The 16,092-nt window shown below is 35.3% G+C and overlaps 1 protein-coding gene across 2 annotated transcripts in view; it reads right to left on the minus strand.

Annotated features, from left to right (window-relative positions):
* Positions 1 to 1,412: 1,412 nt before the first annotated feature.
* The window catches only part of LOC121382662 (cubilin-like), a 155,745-nt gene continuing 141,065 nt past the window's right edge, over positions 1,413 to 16,092 (minus strand). For both annotated transcript variants that reach the window (XM_041512199.1, XM_041512198.1), the window contains 2 exons: positions 5,281 to 5,415; positions 1,413 to 4,753 (listed from right to left, as the gene is read on the minus strand). In XM_041512199.1, the coding sequence (XP_041368133.1) occupies positions 4,608 to 4,753; positions 5,281 to 5,415 (281 nt within the window). In that variant the 3' untranslated portion in view covers positions 1,413 to 4,607. The remainder of the gene's footprint in view (positions 4,754 to 5,280; positions 5,416 to 16,092) is intronic.

Genomic DNA, 16,092 nt, shown 5'->3' on the forward strand with positions numbered 1-16,092 from the left:
TGACAAGCTAGCAGGCCTAAATAAACAACAAGACTTCTCAACTTGTGCAAAGTAAAATTAAATTACTTAACCAAAAATAAAAATAGGAACACCTAATCTGTACATGAACAACACTTCATTTTTCTGGAAATTTTAGTAAATTGCAAACAGAATAGCACTACAATGCAAATATGAAACTGGCCAAAAACAAAAACACCCAGAAAATTGTGCAAAAATAAATTATTGTGTTTCTTTCCAACTTTTGAATCTTTACTAACTTGAAAGCCACCAATTTCCCACTACTGATGAAACACACGTCATTACTATGCATTCCAAAAGTGAGTAAGTTGTGTGGGTTTTCTATTACAAGCCACAAATTCCAATTACTAAAGATTTTTACTTGTAGTACTAGTTACAGTTCTTTTCTTTTTTCTTTCTTTTTTATTAAAGTAGCAAACAATTCTAATACTAAATATTACATTTCCTATATATAATACATACAGCAATAAAACATGAAAAAATATTGTTCCATATACACGCAGTCCAAAGGAATTGTTAAAAGTGTTAAACAGTGAATATGGTTATTAACATTGGAGTCTTCTTTCTGAAGGCAGGAAGACATTTAAAAATAGGAATGTTTGATGATGTCACACAACACTGGTTACTTAGCAACAGTTGTTAGGGTAACACTAGTGGCATTAATGAACAATTCACTAGTCTACATCCCACCACGTTTATTTAACATTAGGTGGGAAAAAAACCATAAATAAATATTTTTTAAAATATTAAATCCAGCGAGCAACTTCAAGTGCTTCATACTGTCACATTTACATAGAGGATAATAAACAAGTTACCAGTTATTATTAAATTTATGTCCCAACTGAAATAATTTTCAGTTGTCACGAGCTTTAGCGAGTGATCAGTGGTGTAGGAAGGTGCCAAAAAGTGGAGGGGCACACTTTTATATTTACACACTTTTACACTATAATAAAGCAAAATATCTGAAAATAATATCTGGGGGCACATGCCTCCCTTGACCCCCCCCCCCCCCCCCCCCCCCCCCACTTCATACACCAGTGATAAATTAAAATTATTTCACAAGGGACATAAATTTGATAATAACTGGTACTGAGTTTGTTATTTTATTTATCACCTCAGCTATTTTTTTTTCTAAAAGCCTTTATTTTCAACGCACAGGCATAAAGGCCAACCTGTATAGAAATGATTTAAACCACTTTACACATTGTTCTGAGAATTGCTGTAACTTTGTAATTTTATCACGTTCATAGATAATTTTCAAAAACAAAAGTTCTCTTTATTCTGCTACAAAATCTATTAGGAATTAAATTAAAATGACATTTTGTTATAAATTTAACACCAAAAACAGACGGCCATAAACACAAACTCTTTAAACTACATGATGTCATTTTGTGTGTTTGCCAAATTGTGATGACGTCATATTTAGTACTGACAAGGTCATTGGTTTGTAAGCATCAAATTGTCCAATAGTATTGTTCGTTAGAATGCAGAATATTTCTCACAGAGAAAATATTTTCCATGTTATGAGTGAATGCTGGAGTAATAATTAACATTATGCAGCATGGCCATGATATACCAGTGGTGGGACACAAATGAAAACTGGAGATAACCTCAAAGGGAACACTCTGGGAGGTTCAGGTGGGTACTCTTTTATAAAAGTTACATGCTTTTATAAAGTTACACGGTGTAAAAACAAAACAAAAAACAATGTTTTTTTAAATAAAAATTGCACTTTTACTAAACTAGTTAGTTCGGTGAGCTTCCATTGTTAAATAAGCATTTGCCATTGTTAAATGAGCATTTCCATTGTTAAACGAGTCAATATAAGTGTTCGTTGGAAATAGCCCCACACACAGCACAACCAGGTGCAATTTGTAAAGTTAATAAAAGCAACTTTCAAAAAATCCATTTCACTCTTCTTTGTGCAGAGATATGATTTTTGTATCAGTTTTGACGTTTTGTTTTTCACCTTGCTAATTATACCTAGTACTTATACCTAGAAGTTGATGCTGATACAAACAGCTGACGGACTCAATAGACATACTGTGATAAATCACTCATGGAAATTTAAGCAATAAATATGTGGCACTTCCACTTATATAGCTTAATCTCAATACTTCAATATAGCACCTCATCATATATATATATATATATATATATATATATGCACCCCCCCCCCCCACCCCCCCCGATAGGTTCACTTAGTGAGATTCCTACAGCACTTAAGCCATCATAGCAGGTGCGGATTCAGGATATTTTAATAGAGGGGGCCCAGATCACTGACAGATAGTCGGGATAAGTTTACATTTTTTGTGTATTCTGTATTATATATTGTTTGACCAAAAATAGGGGTGGCCCTGCCTGAATCCGCGCCTGATAAATCAGATGTAAATCCAAGGCCTGTTAACATATATAGCTACAAGAATGATGTCAATAACAAATATGGTTTTTTTAAAAAGATAGTATAATTGTGTATGCCAAACCTTGTGTTTTCTCAATTAAAACTATGTAAGGATCTTATTTTATATACAATCTCAAAGGATTTTAAAACCAATAAACATCTATCTCTACCAAAATAAATGCTTAAAGATTCCATAATACTTGTTGCAGGACACAAAGTTTCCTTTGAATGACTGTTCCATTTGTGTGACAAGTTACAAAATTTTAACAATTACAAACTGATTACAAAGTGCACTATTACATACTGAAATTGACAAATTATGTAATTACTTAACTGCACAATCATCTGCTCGCTAACAAATTGACAAATTATGTAATTACTTAACTGCACAATCATCTGCTCGCTAACAAATTGACAAATTATGTAATTACTTAACTGCACAATCATCTGCCCGCTAACAAATTATACGATAAATAAACTCTGGCGACATGCCTGAGCTACTGAGCCAGAGGCACTTTGTCGCGTAAGCCACAAATTTGATTACACTCCCCTTGTTTTAATCAAACAATTATAATACCCCTCTAGGCACAATTGCTCTTTTGCACAAAATGATTTTGAAAAATTTGAGGACAAAGGCAAGTTTGAAAATATTTAACATTGTAAATAATAACCAGAACATATTTAAGATTGATAAAATAGGATGCCAAAGGCTAAGAAGAAGAGAGGCACTGTGCAGAAAGAGCTGGTGGGGAAGAGAAACCAAGCTAGGGAAGTTGAGGAAATCAGCACAACGGACTGAGGATGATACAATAAAATGTTTATGTTGGTCAGTTAACTAGTGATGTGCATTTGAAATCTGGGTTCGGTTTTAGTTTGGGGTTTTGGATGGGACAAAATAATAGTTTTGGTTTCGTTTGATTTTGTTTTGGGTTTTTTAGACATTTTGAATAAATTTGGTCTGGACTAAGGAACATTAGCAAAGGTCATACTGTTTCAAACTTATTAAAAATGTCTGACTCAACTGTGCCTCAACATAACACACAAACAAATAGGAAAAAGATTTTGGAACAACCAATATTTTCAGGCCTGTTGAACCATAAAAAATAAATATAATAGTCAGCCGATTTAGGGAAATTTTGAAAATCGGGAATTGTGTTTTTCTATCTTCATGGCTGCAGTTTCCAGTTTTTTCCTACAATCGAATCCAAACAGATTCAAAAGTCAAGTGCACATCACTATGGTTAATTGCAAGATCTTTGATTAATACACCTTGTGTGAGATAAACATTAAAAAACACTGACGATTATATAGAAGCATCCGAACACATTTTAACTAGAAAACATTTCATGTGGATAAGTTTTTAACATACACACTTAAAAAACATCTAGGAATATCGATATTAAAAAAAATATACAGATCAAAAGCATTTTTAGAAAGATGTATTTGACAACTTATTTCACCAGTGTCAAATTATTTTTAAAAAATATCATTGTGTAAAAATGTCCACCTTTGTAACTATTTTCATTAAAAAAATATCAGATCATAAAACACAAATCATTAACAGTGATAAGGCCTCCAAGTAAACACATGGACAAGGTTTGTCTAGTGTTGGTATTTATTGTTCTCATACAAGCGAATCTAAAATCAGATAAATTATGTCTTGATGTGACGACTTGATACATAAACATCTCTGAAAACTTTATTTAGAAAAACGGTTATTGTTCTATATTTAAATTTGAGCACAACAAAACACCCACATCTTTTGTATGTCAGACTCTATATTAAAAATAATACGATAAAAGTTCCTCGATTTTCAAACAATCAAAACTACATTAACTTTTAAAATGTCTTGTCCACCGTTAGTGATGTTTCATGTCGGAATGTGATGTGGATGTTTGCATACACATACCAAAGTTAAAAACTTGCTGGACTATATTATGAATTAAACAAATAATTTCTTTTTAATAATCTTATTGGTAATTAATTAATGGCATTCTTTTCTTAGTATATTTTGTTGTCATTCATTTTAAATATATTTCATTCCAGCTTAATTTAAGGTAATTAAAAATAAGCCTCATGTTTCTAATAGTATTTTTTGCAAGCAAAGTACCAATTTGGTTAAACTGACAACATTAGATTTGAATGAAATGTGACATCACAGTGATAACAATGTTATTCTGCTGTTGAATCAGGTGCTGACCGGGGCTGTCTGGTCACGCAACTCTCGGTAATTGGGGTACTTGATACGTCGGTATACAGCTGGAATCACGATGGCAAACACAATTCCTAGGATGATGCCAATTATGAGGCAGACTGGAACCCAGAACGTTTTCACTGAAACAGAGGATACAATACATTATTAAACATATAGCACATATATATAAAGGATATTTCATGTTTTTTTCTCTAATACAATTTTTATGTCAACTTGTGATGTGTGAATATCATATTTTCACACACTGCTTCGCAAAATATTAACCATAGGGCACATATAATTATGTAATATTTTATATAAAATATTAAAAATAGAAGACATACATATATCTTACAATAAATTAGAAACATAAAGCAAATAAATGTAGCAGTTTATGATTAATTATCAAACATTCAGCAAATACATCTTAAAATGTGGTGCTTTATAATAAATTAACAAAATAAACAGAAAAATGTGTTTTATAATTTTCCAATACATAGCTTTTAAGTAGCATTTTACATTAATTGTCAAAATTATGATAATGTTGAAATATCATTAAAACAAGAGACAAAATTTTCTCTCTTTTTTTTGGTGGGGAGGGGAATGGGGGAATTTTGACTTGTGTCAAATCCTAGAAGTGAGAAGACCAAGGCCTGGGATGCGTCACCTCCAGTCGATGTGTGGATGGTGGTTCCGTTACAGTTGAGTTCATCCTTGCCGTCAGTACACTGTACGAGCCCGTCACACCGCCAGTCAGGGTGCATACACATCCCTCCATCACACTGGGTCGTCTTGTTGCAACCTGACAAATACAAAATATCACTATATATACTGAACAAAAAAAGAAACATCCGATTTGTACATATAGTATTTGTTGTGTTAAAGAATTCTGTGTGTAATGAAATTATATAGGTAGTATTAGCCATGAGCTGTATTATCAGGATTCATGAATTTTATCGATTATTTTTACACTGTTAATCGACGACAACGTGAAATTCAATTTGCACGTGCATGCATGGTTCGACATGTCCCGTGTAGGATTTGGTCAATTTGTTTTACTTGTCTTACTGACATTGTTGTCAAGTGAATAAAAACGCTTCAAAATTTGTAAAACAATTAACGGTTTTTACATTGTAGCATTTTTAGTATGCCAATAATTTACGCGAACGCGCGATTGGCATGCTTGATGCTGGCATGTCGACAGAAGACGTTGCAAGGCATGTTAGGAGTTCTAGTCGAGTGATACGAAATCTTCGCGTAAGATTTCGAACGACAGGAAGCACCAACGACTTGCCACGTCGTGGACGTCCGCATGTTACAACGCGTGGTCAAGACTGCTATATCATGAACACGCATTTCCGCAATTGATTCCAAACTGCCACTGCTACTGCTGATAACACACCTGGGCTTCATAATAACCGAATTAGTGGGCAAACTGTTCGTAATCGTCTGCGGGAGAATGGTTTACATGCACGACGTCCTTACGTCGGATGTGTTTTAACGCAACATCATCGTCTAAATTGTCTTAATTGGGCACGTGTATACACTCGTTGGATACGGTGACGCTGGAATACCATTCTTTTTTCGGATGAATCCAGATTTTCTTTACAACGTGGTGATGGCAGGGTGCACGTCTACCGTAGAAGAAATGAATGCTATGCTGACTGTTGTGTTCTTGAACGAGATTGTTTCGGGGGTGGGGGTTGTGTCATGGTCTGGGCAGCCATTGCCCATGGTTATTGTTCACCACTAGTCGTCATTGATGGCAATTTAAAAGCTCAACGTTACCGCGATGACATTCTCGCTCATCACGTCATTCCTCTGTTCCATAACACCGCCAACATCTCGATTTTTCAGCATGATAATGCCACCTCTCATACAGCTAGAGACACTGTACATTTTCTTAGGACAAATAACATTGATTTCATTGATGACTGGCCCGCTAAAAGTCCTGATCTCAACCCCATCGAACATGTCTGGGATAGTCTGGACAGACTATTGAGGCGTCGTCCCAACCCACCCGCTAACGTCAACGAACTTCGTCAAGCGCTCATTCAGGAATGGAACAATATTCCACAGGCAGAAATCAACACTTTAGTCAATTCTATGCGCCTGCGATGCACTGCAGTGGTCAATTCAAGAGGTGGTCATACCCGTTATTACGTGGGTTTTTTTTTTTTTTAACCCCTACCACACTTGGTCAAAATTTCTCCCAGTTTCTGTTAACCTATGGCCATGATTTTTGCACCAAACGATGCATCATGGAACACTCTTTAAATGCATATATAAAGTTAGCGGAAGTTTCTTATTTTGTTCAGTATATATAACAATAGGCTGTAACGTTTTGGTGAATTTCTTCATATACAGTCACAAAATGCTGGGATTAATTATGTGTCATTTGCCAAATGTAAGTTAAAGTTGAACGTGGCTCATCTATGTCGTCATCAATTCACCAGAAAGCCTATTTGCCAAATGTAAGTTAAAGTTGAACCTGGCTCATCTATGTCATCATCAATTCACCAGAAAGCCTATTTGCCAAATGTAAGTTAAAGTTGAACCTGGCTCATCTATGTCGTCATCAATTCACCAGAAAGCCTATTTGCCAAATGTAAGTTAAAGTTGAACGTGGCTCATCTATGTCGTCATCAATTCACCAGAAAGCCTATTTGCCAAATGTAAGTTAAAGTTGAACGTGGCTCATCTATGTCGTCATCAATTCACCAGAAAGCCTATTTGCCAAATGTAAGTTAAAGTTGAACGTGGCTCATCTATGTCGTCATCAATTCACCAGAAAGCCTATTTGCCAAATGTAAGTTAAAGTTGAACGTGGCTCATCTATGTCGTCATCAATTCACCAGAAAGCCTATTTGCCAAATGTAAGTTAAAGTTGAACGTGGCTCATCTATGTCGTCATCAATTCACCAGAAAGCCTATTTGCCAAATGTAAGTTAAAGTTGAACGTGGCTCATCTATGTCGTCATCAATTCACCAGAAAGCCTATTTGCCAAATGTAAGTTAAAGTTGAACGTGGCTCATCTATGTCGTCATCAATTCACCAGAAAGCCTATTTGCCAAATGTAAGTTAAAGTTGAACGTGGCTCATCTATGTCGTCATCAATTCACCAGAAAGCCTATTTGCCAAATGTAAGTTAAAGTTGAACGTGGCTCATCTATGTCGTCATCAATTCACCAGAAAGCCTATTTGCCAAATGTAAGTTAAAGTTGAACGTGGCTCATCTATGTCGTCATCAATTCACCAGAAAGCCTATTTGCCAAATGTAAGTTAAAGTTGAACGTGGCTCATCTATGTCGTCATCAATTCACCAGAAAGCCTATTTGCCAAATGTAAGTTAAAGTTGAACGTGGCTCATCTATGTCGTCATCAATTCACCAGAAAGCCTATTTGCCAAATGTAAGTTAAAGTTGAACGTGGCTCATCTATGTCGTCATCAATTCACCAGAAAGCCTATTTGCCAAATGTAAGTTAAAGTTGAACGTGGCTCATCTATGTCGTCATCAATTCACCAGAAAGCCTATTTGCCAAATGTAAGTTAAAGTTGAACCTGGCTCATCTATGTCGTCATCAATTCACCAGAAAGCCTATTTGCCAAATGTAAGTTAAAGTTGAACGTGGCTCATCTATGTCGTCATCAATTCACCAGAAAGCCTATTTGCCAAATGTAAGTTAAAGTTGAACGTGGCTCATCTATGTCGTCATCAATTCACCAGAAAGCCTATTTGCCAAATGTAAGTTAAAGTTGAACGTGGCTCATCTATGTCGTCATCAATTCACCAGAAAGCCTATTTGCCAAATGTAAGTTAAAGTTGAACGTGGCTCATCTATGTCGTCATCAATTCACCAGAAAGCCTATTTGCCAAATGTAAGTTAAAGTTGAACGTGGCTCATCTATGTCGTCATCAATTCACCAGAAAGCCTATTTGCCAAATGTAAGTTAAAGTTGAACGTGGCTCATCTATGTCGTCATCAATTCACCAGAAAGCCTATTTGCCAAATGTAAGTTAAAGTTGAACGTGGCTCATCTATGTCGTCATCAATTCACCAGAAAGCCTATTTGCCAAATGTAAGTTAAAGTTGAACGTGGCTCATCTATGTCGTCATCAATTCACCAGAAAGCCTATTTGCCAAATGTAAGTTAAAGTTGAACGTGGCTCATCTATGTCGTCATCAATTCACCAGAAAGCCTATTTGCCAAATGTAAGTTAAAGTTGAACGTGGCTCATCTATGTCGTCATCAATTCACCAGAAAGCCTATTTGCCAAATGTAAGTTAAAGTTGAACGTGGCTCATCTATGTCGTCATCAATTCACCAGAAAGCCTATTTGCCAAATGTAAGTTAAAGTTGAACGTGGCTCATCTATGTCGTCATCAATTCACCAGAAAGCCTATTTGCCAAATGTAAGTTAAAGTTGAACGTGGCTCATCTATGTCGTCATCAATTCACCAGAAAGCCTATTTGCCAAATGTAAGTTAAAGTTGAACGTGGCTCATCTATGTCGTCATCAATTCACCAGAAAGCCTATTTGCCAAATGTAAGTTAAAGTTGAACCTGGCTCATCTATGTCGTCATCAATTCACCAGAAAGCCTATTTGCCAAATGTAAGTTAAAGTTGAACCTGGCTCATCTATGTCGTCATCAATTCACCAGAAAGCCTATTTGCCAAATGTAAGTTAAAGTTGAACGTGGCTCATCTATGTCGTCATCAATTCACCAGAAAGCCTATTTGCCAAATGTAAGTTAAAGTTGAACGTGGCTCATCTATGTCGTCATCAATTCACCAGAAAGCCTATTTGCCAAATGTAAGTTAAAGTTGAACGTGGCTCATCTATGTCGTCATCAATTCACCAGAAAGCCTATTTGCCAAATGTAAGTTAAAGTTGAACGTGGCTCATCTATGTCGTCATCAATTCACCAGAAAGCCTATTTGCCAAATGTAAGTTAAAGTTGAACCTGGCTCATCTATGTCGTCATCAATTCACCAGAAAGCCTATTTGCCAAATGTAAGTTAAAGTTGAACGTGGCTCATCTATGTCGTCATCAATTCACCAGAAAGCCTATTTGCCAAATGTAAGTTAAAGTTGAACCTGGCTCATCTATGTCGTCATCAATTCACCAGAAAGCCTATTTGCCAAATGTAAGTTAAAGTTGAACGTGGCTCATCTATGTCGTCATCAATTCACCAGAAAGCCTATTTGCCAAATGTAAGTTAAAGTTGAACGTGGCTCATCTATGTCGTCATCAATTCACCAGAAAGCCTATTTGCCAAATGTAAGTTAAAGTTGAACGTGGCTCATCTATGTCGTCATCAATTCACCAGAAAGCCTATTTGCCAAATGTAAGTTAAAGTTGAACGTGGCTCATCTATGTCGTCATCAATTCACCAGAAAGCCTATTTGCCAAATGTAAGTTAAAGTTGAACGTGGCTCATCTATGTCGTCATCAATTCACCAGAAAGCCTATTTGCCAAATGTAAGTTAAAGTTGAACCTGGCTCATCTATGTCGTCATCAATTCACCAGAAAGCCTATTTGCCAAATGTAAGTTAAAGTTGAACCTGGCTCATCTATGTCATCATCAATTCACCAGAAAGCCTATAGCTATATCTTAGATAAATGTTACTTAAATTTGCTGACTCATTTTCTCATCAAATTCGCCAAATTGCTATTAATGTTTGGTGTCCAGCTTAAACCCTAACACTGTACAGTGTAACTCCTCTAAGCCGGACACCCTGGGTACCAAGTCAAAAGTCCACTTTTAACAGGTACAGGGTATCTGGTTTAGAGAGGTTCTCTTCTGTACAGATATTTAAAAAGGGACCAGTTTACTGAGGGTCCGGTCTTGAGAGATTTCACTGTATAACATGTGTAGAGTAGCACAGCAATTTGATACTAAATATGTGACTTGAACTTAGATAAAATCACAAAAATATTAAAGTGCTGTGCCAGACCATACACTAAAATTTCAAATTCCACAATTAAATGCTTTCTTAATTCATTACAATAATATTTTACACCGATATGTAAATCAATAATTACGAAAATGCCCCATAAAAGTATTAAAACATCACTCCCGTAGAACACTGCCGGAAACAACCGAGTAAAATTCTCGGTAAAAACATTTGCCTGTAAATAGCCGTGACGTCACGAAGGGAACGCGCTTCACAGAAACCTACCACGAGATGACTTCCAGCGCAAGCTAAAGTGGGACCGACAGCGACTGCCAAGCTCATTGATCATGCGATTCTTCTTTCGATGATGAATAGTGTAGTACTGACGACTGGACTAATATTTGTGCAACACAACAAATAATAAATATGCCTTATCAGTTTGAACCTGCAACATCTTCCGACGAACCACCGGCCTGACAGATGACGATGAAAATGGTCGTGGAGACAGCTTACCACTAATTTACAACTTTTATTCTTGTTTTGTTCTTTAGCTTTTCGTGCGAATTATTTTGCTACACTGTATGTTCTAATACTTGTGATATAGTAGAAAAGACGATAAATAACTCTTGAATTCTACGAGTCAAGTGGACCCGATATCGGTAATTTTAAGAAATAAACAAAAACGACTTTTAGCCCGTCCCATCCCTCTATGAAGATGTTTTTTTGTGTGAATAGTTTCAGTTTAGTTTGAAATAAAAAAAAAAAGTAAGTGTTTTGGAAATAACAAAACAAGACTATTTTTTGTGTGCAGTTGTGAAAACAGTCTGCTCAGAAATAAATAACTTATTTTAATTTTAAGAAATAAACAAAAACGACTTTTAGTCCGTCCCATCCATCTATGAAGATGATTTTTTTTGTGTGAATATTTTCAGTTTACTTTGACGTAAAAAAACCAGTAAGTGTTTTGGAAATAACAAAACAATACTATTTTTTTGTGTGCAGTTGTGAAAACAGTCTGCTCAGAAATAAATAACTTATAGCACATTCCACAGAATGAAAAAAGGTTTGCTCTGTGGGAAGGTATAGTAAAATTAATTTAATGTATTTATAGTCTGTTTTACAAGGAACGCCTTTTTTCATACTATGGAATTTACAAGTAATTTATTTCTGAGCCGATTGTTTTCTAAGATGCGTACAAAATTAGCTCTCTTTTTTTTTTCTTTTTTCTTTTTTACAATAAAACCCTACATTTTTGTAGGATGGGACGGACTCAGCAATAGATACTTACTTGTCTGTACTTTATTGTTTTAATGTTCTCGAAATGTAAAGAAAAATCTCACAAACGAACGAGATGCAAACGACAACAAATCGGATCTCGATGATTGCACGGACCGTGCATAAGAAAACAAACTGACCGGAGTTGAAAGCATAACGCAATTTGGGACATTGACGATATGCACCCCAAGGTTGTTTCGGTGTGGATGGCATCGGCTTGTTGTCATTTGTTTTGTGTCGCAGAAAAATTGTTGGTACGGCATCTTTTTTTAAAAGCCATAACACATGGTATTCCCATATCTCGCTTAAGCCGACACGCCAGTTCGGACGAATCAAAACTAAAGTGTCTACTGTCGCAACGGTCTCCGGCATTTTCTTCCTGTCCAGTATTTCCACGTTGTTTTAATCAAATTCACACACAGCTTTCTCACAGCAACATTACTAGGAAATGCGTGAAGACTAAATTTATCGGCGTTTGTATTGCTACAGCCGCCAACAACACGCCGTTTAACCATAATAAACACAAAAGAAGCAATGAACAATGGCGCTGACTATCGAAAGGAGTTCCCTTCGTGACGTCACGGATCAAATCTTACGGAAATTCCCGAAACGAATTCAGCTGGTTCTGTTTTTCAGGGCAATATTTTTAAATGGAAAATATACCGGTATATAATTTTTTTTTTAAATTTTCTTTTAATTTTCTAATCATATTAAATAATATCTTGATTGATATAGCTCAATACATCATACATCTGGAACAGCACTTTAAAACAATTCTTATAATTATAAGGGGCCGTCCATAATTTTCAACATTTTCACGAGCGTACAAACCGTATGCTTTTGACCACCCCCCTGTTGGCCATGTGTGTGCATATTTTGGTACTTTAAAGGGGGATTATCATTGTTGGCCATGTATGTGCATATTTTGGTACTTTAATGGGGGATTATCATTGTTGGCCATGTATGTGCATATTTTGGTACTTTAAAGGGGGATTATCATTGTTGGCCATGTATATGCATATTTTGGTACTTCAAAGGGGGATTATCATTGTTGGCCATGTATGTGCATATTTTGGTACTTTAAAGGGGGATTATCATTGTTGGCCATGTATGTGCATATTTTGGTACTTTAAAGGGGGATTATTATTGTTGGCCATGTATATGCATATTTTGGTACTTTAATGGGGGATTATCATTGTTGGCCATGTATGTGCATATTTTGGTACTTTAAAGGGGGATTATCATTGTTGACCATGTATATGCATATTTTGGTACTTTAATGGGGGATTATCATTGTTGGCCATGTATGTGCATATTTTGGTACTTTAAAGGGGGATTATTATTGTTGGCCATGTATACATGTGCATATTTTGGTACTTTAAAGGGGGATTATCATTGTTGGCCATGTATGTGCATATTTTGGTACTTTAAAGGGGGATTATCATTGTTGGCCATGTGTGTGCATATTTTGGTACTTTAAAGGGGGATTATTATTGTTGGCCATGTATGTGCATATTTTGGTACTTTAAAGGGGGATTATCATTGTTGGCCATGTATGTGCATATTTTGGTACTTTAAAGGGGGATTATCATTGTTGGCCATGTATGTGCATATTTTGGTACTTTAATGGGGTATTATCATTGTTGGCCATGTATACATGTGCATATTTTGATTTCTGACCATTACAGTCTGTCTTCTGACATAAGAAGTAGACCCTGGCTCTCAAGACATGCAGCTTTAATATCTATTTGACCATACATATATTATGACCACTACACCACAACGAAAACAATCACACTGCATTTTCACTGAATTTAAACACAATGTTTTACATTGAACACCAAGGGCATCTATTGTTTTTTAAAGGCAAGTGTGGGTGGGATGTAGCCTGATGTGCCTATTTCTTGCTCCAGCCAGTGTATAAAGTATGTGTGTTTAACTATAAAGGCAGGTGTATAAAGTATGTGTGTTTAACTATAAAGGCAGGTGTATAAAGTATGTGTGTTTAACTATAAAGGCAGGTGTATAAAGTATGTGTGTTTAACTACAAAGGCAGGTGTATAAAGTATGTGTGTTTAACTACAAAGGCAGGTGTATAAAGTATGTGTGTTTAACTACAAAGGCAGGTGTATAAAGTATGTGTGTTTAACTATAAAGGCAGGTGTATAAAGTATGTGTGTTTAACTATAAAGGCAGGTGTATAAAGTGTGTGTGTGTTTAAGACAAAACACACTTTAACTATAAAGGCAGGTGTATAAAGTATGTGTGTTTAACTACAAAGGCAGGTGTATAAAGTGTGTGTGTTTAACTATAAAGGCAGGTGTGTAAAGTATGTGTGTTAAACTATAAAGGCAGGTCTATAAAGTATGTGTGTTTAAGACAAAACAAACTTTAACTATAAAGGCAGGTGTATAAAGTATGTGTGTTTAACTACAAAGGCAGGTGTATAAAGTATGTGTGTTAAACTATAAAGGCAGGTGTATAAAGTATTTGTGTTAAACTATAAAGGCAGGTGTGTAAAGTATGTGTGTTAAACTATAAAGGCAGGTCTATAAAGTATGTGTGTTTAAGACAAAACAAACTTTAACTACAAAGGCAGGTGTATAAAGTATGTGTGTTTAAGACAAAACACACTTTAACTACAAAGGCAGGTGTATAAAGTATTTGTGTTTAAGACAAAACACACTTTAACTAAAAAGGCAGGTGTATAAAGTGTGTGTGTTTAAGACAAAACAAACTTTAACTATAAAGGCAGGTGTATAAAGTATGTGTGTTAAACTATAAAGGCAGGTGTATAAAGTATGTGTGTTTAAGACAAAACACACTTTAACTATAAAGGCAGGTGTATAAAGTATGTGTGTTTAACTATAAAGGCAGGTGTATAAAGTATGTGTGTTTAACTATAAAGGCAGGTGTATAAAGTGTGTGTGTTTAAGACAAAACAAACTTTAATTATAAAGGCAGGTGTATAAAGTATGTGTGTTAAACTATAAAGGCAGGTGTGTAAAGTGTATGTGTTTAAGACAAAACACACTTTAACTATAAAGGCAGGTGTATAAAGTATGTGTGTTTAAGACAAAACACACTTTAACTACAAAGGCAGGTGTATAAAGTATGTGTGTTAGACAAAACAAACTTTAACTATAAAGGCAGGTGTATAAAGTATGTGTGTTAAACTATAAAAGCAGGTGTATAAAGTATGTGTGTTTAAGACAAAACACACTTTAACTATAAAGGCAGGTGTATAAAGTATGTGTGTTTAACTATAAAGGCAGGTGTATAAAGTGTGTGTGTTTAAGACAAAACAAACTTTAACTATAAAGGCAGGTGTATAAAGTATGTGTGTTAAACTATAAAGGCAGGTGTATAAAGTATGTGTGTTTAAGACAAAACACACTTTAACTATAAAGGCAGGTGTATAAAGTATGTGTGTTAAACTATAAAGGCAGGTGTATAAAGTATGTGTGTTAAACTATAAAGGCAGGTGTATAAAGTGTGTGTGTTAAACTATAAAGGCAGGTGTATAAAGTATGTGTGTTAGACAAAACAAACTTTAACTATAAAGGCAGGTGTATAAAGTATGTGTGTTAAACTATAAAGGCAGGTGTATAAAGTATGTGTGTTAAACTATAAAGGCAGGTGTATAAAGTGTGTGTGTTTAAGACAAAACAAACTTTAACTATAAAGGCAGGTGTATAAAGTGTGTGTGTTTAAGACAAAACACACTTTAACTATAAAGGCAGGTGTATAAAGTGTGTGTGTTTAAGACAAAACACACTTTAACTACAAAGGCAGGTGTATAAAGTATGTGTGTTAGACAAAACAAACTTTAACTATAAAGGCAGGTGTATAAAGTATGTGTGTTAAACTATAAAGGCAGGTGTATAAAGTATGTGTGTTTAAGACAAAACACACTTTAACTATAAAGGCAGGTGTATAAAGTATGTGTGTTTAACTATAAAGGCAGGTGTATAAAGTGTGTGTGTTTAAGACAAAACAAACTTTAACTATAAAGGCAGGTGTATAAAGTATGTGTGTGAAACTATAAAGGCAGGTGTATAAAGTGTGTGTGTTTAAGACAAAACACACTTTAACTATAAAGGCAGGTGTATAAAGTGTGTGTGTTTAAGACAAAACACACTTTAACTATAAAGGCAGGTGTGTAAAGTGTGTGTGTTTAAGACAAAACACACTTTAACTATAAAGGCAGGTGTATAAAATGTGTGTGTTTAAGACAAAACAAACTTTAACTATAAAGGCAGGTGTGTAAAGTGTATGTGTTTAAGACAAAACACACT

Source organism: Gigantopelta aegis, chromosome 10, assembly GCF_016097555.1.
Source record: "Gigantopelta aegis isolate Gae_Host chromosome 10, Gae_host_genome, whole genome shotgun sequence".
Taxonomy (NCBI): Eukaryota; Metazoa; Mollusca; class Gastropoda; order Neomphalida; family Peltospiridae; genus Gigantopelta; species Gigantopelta aegis.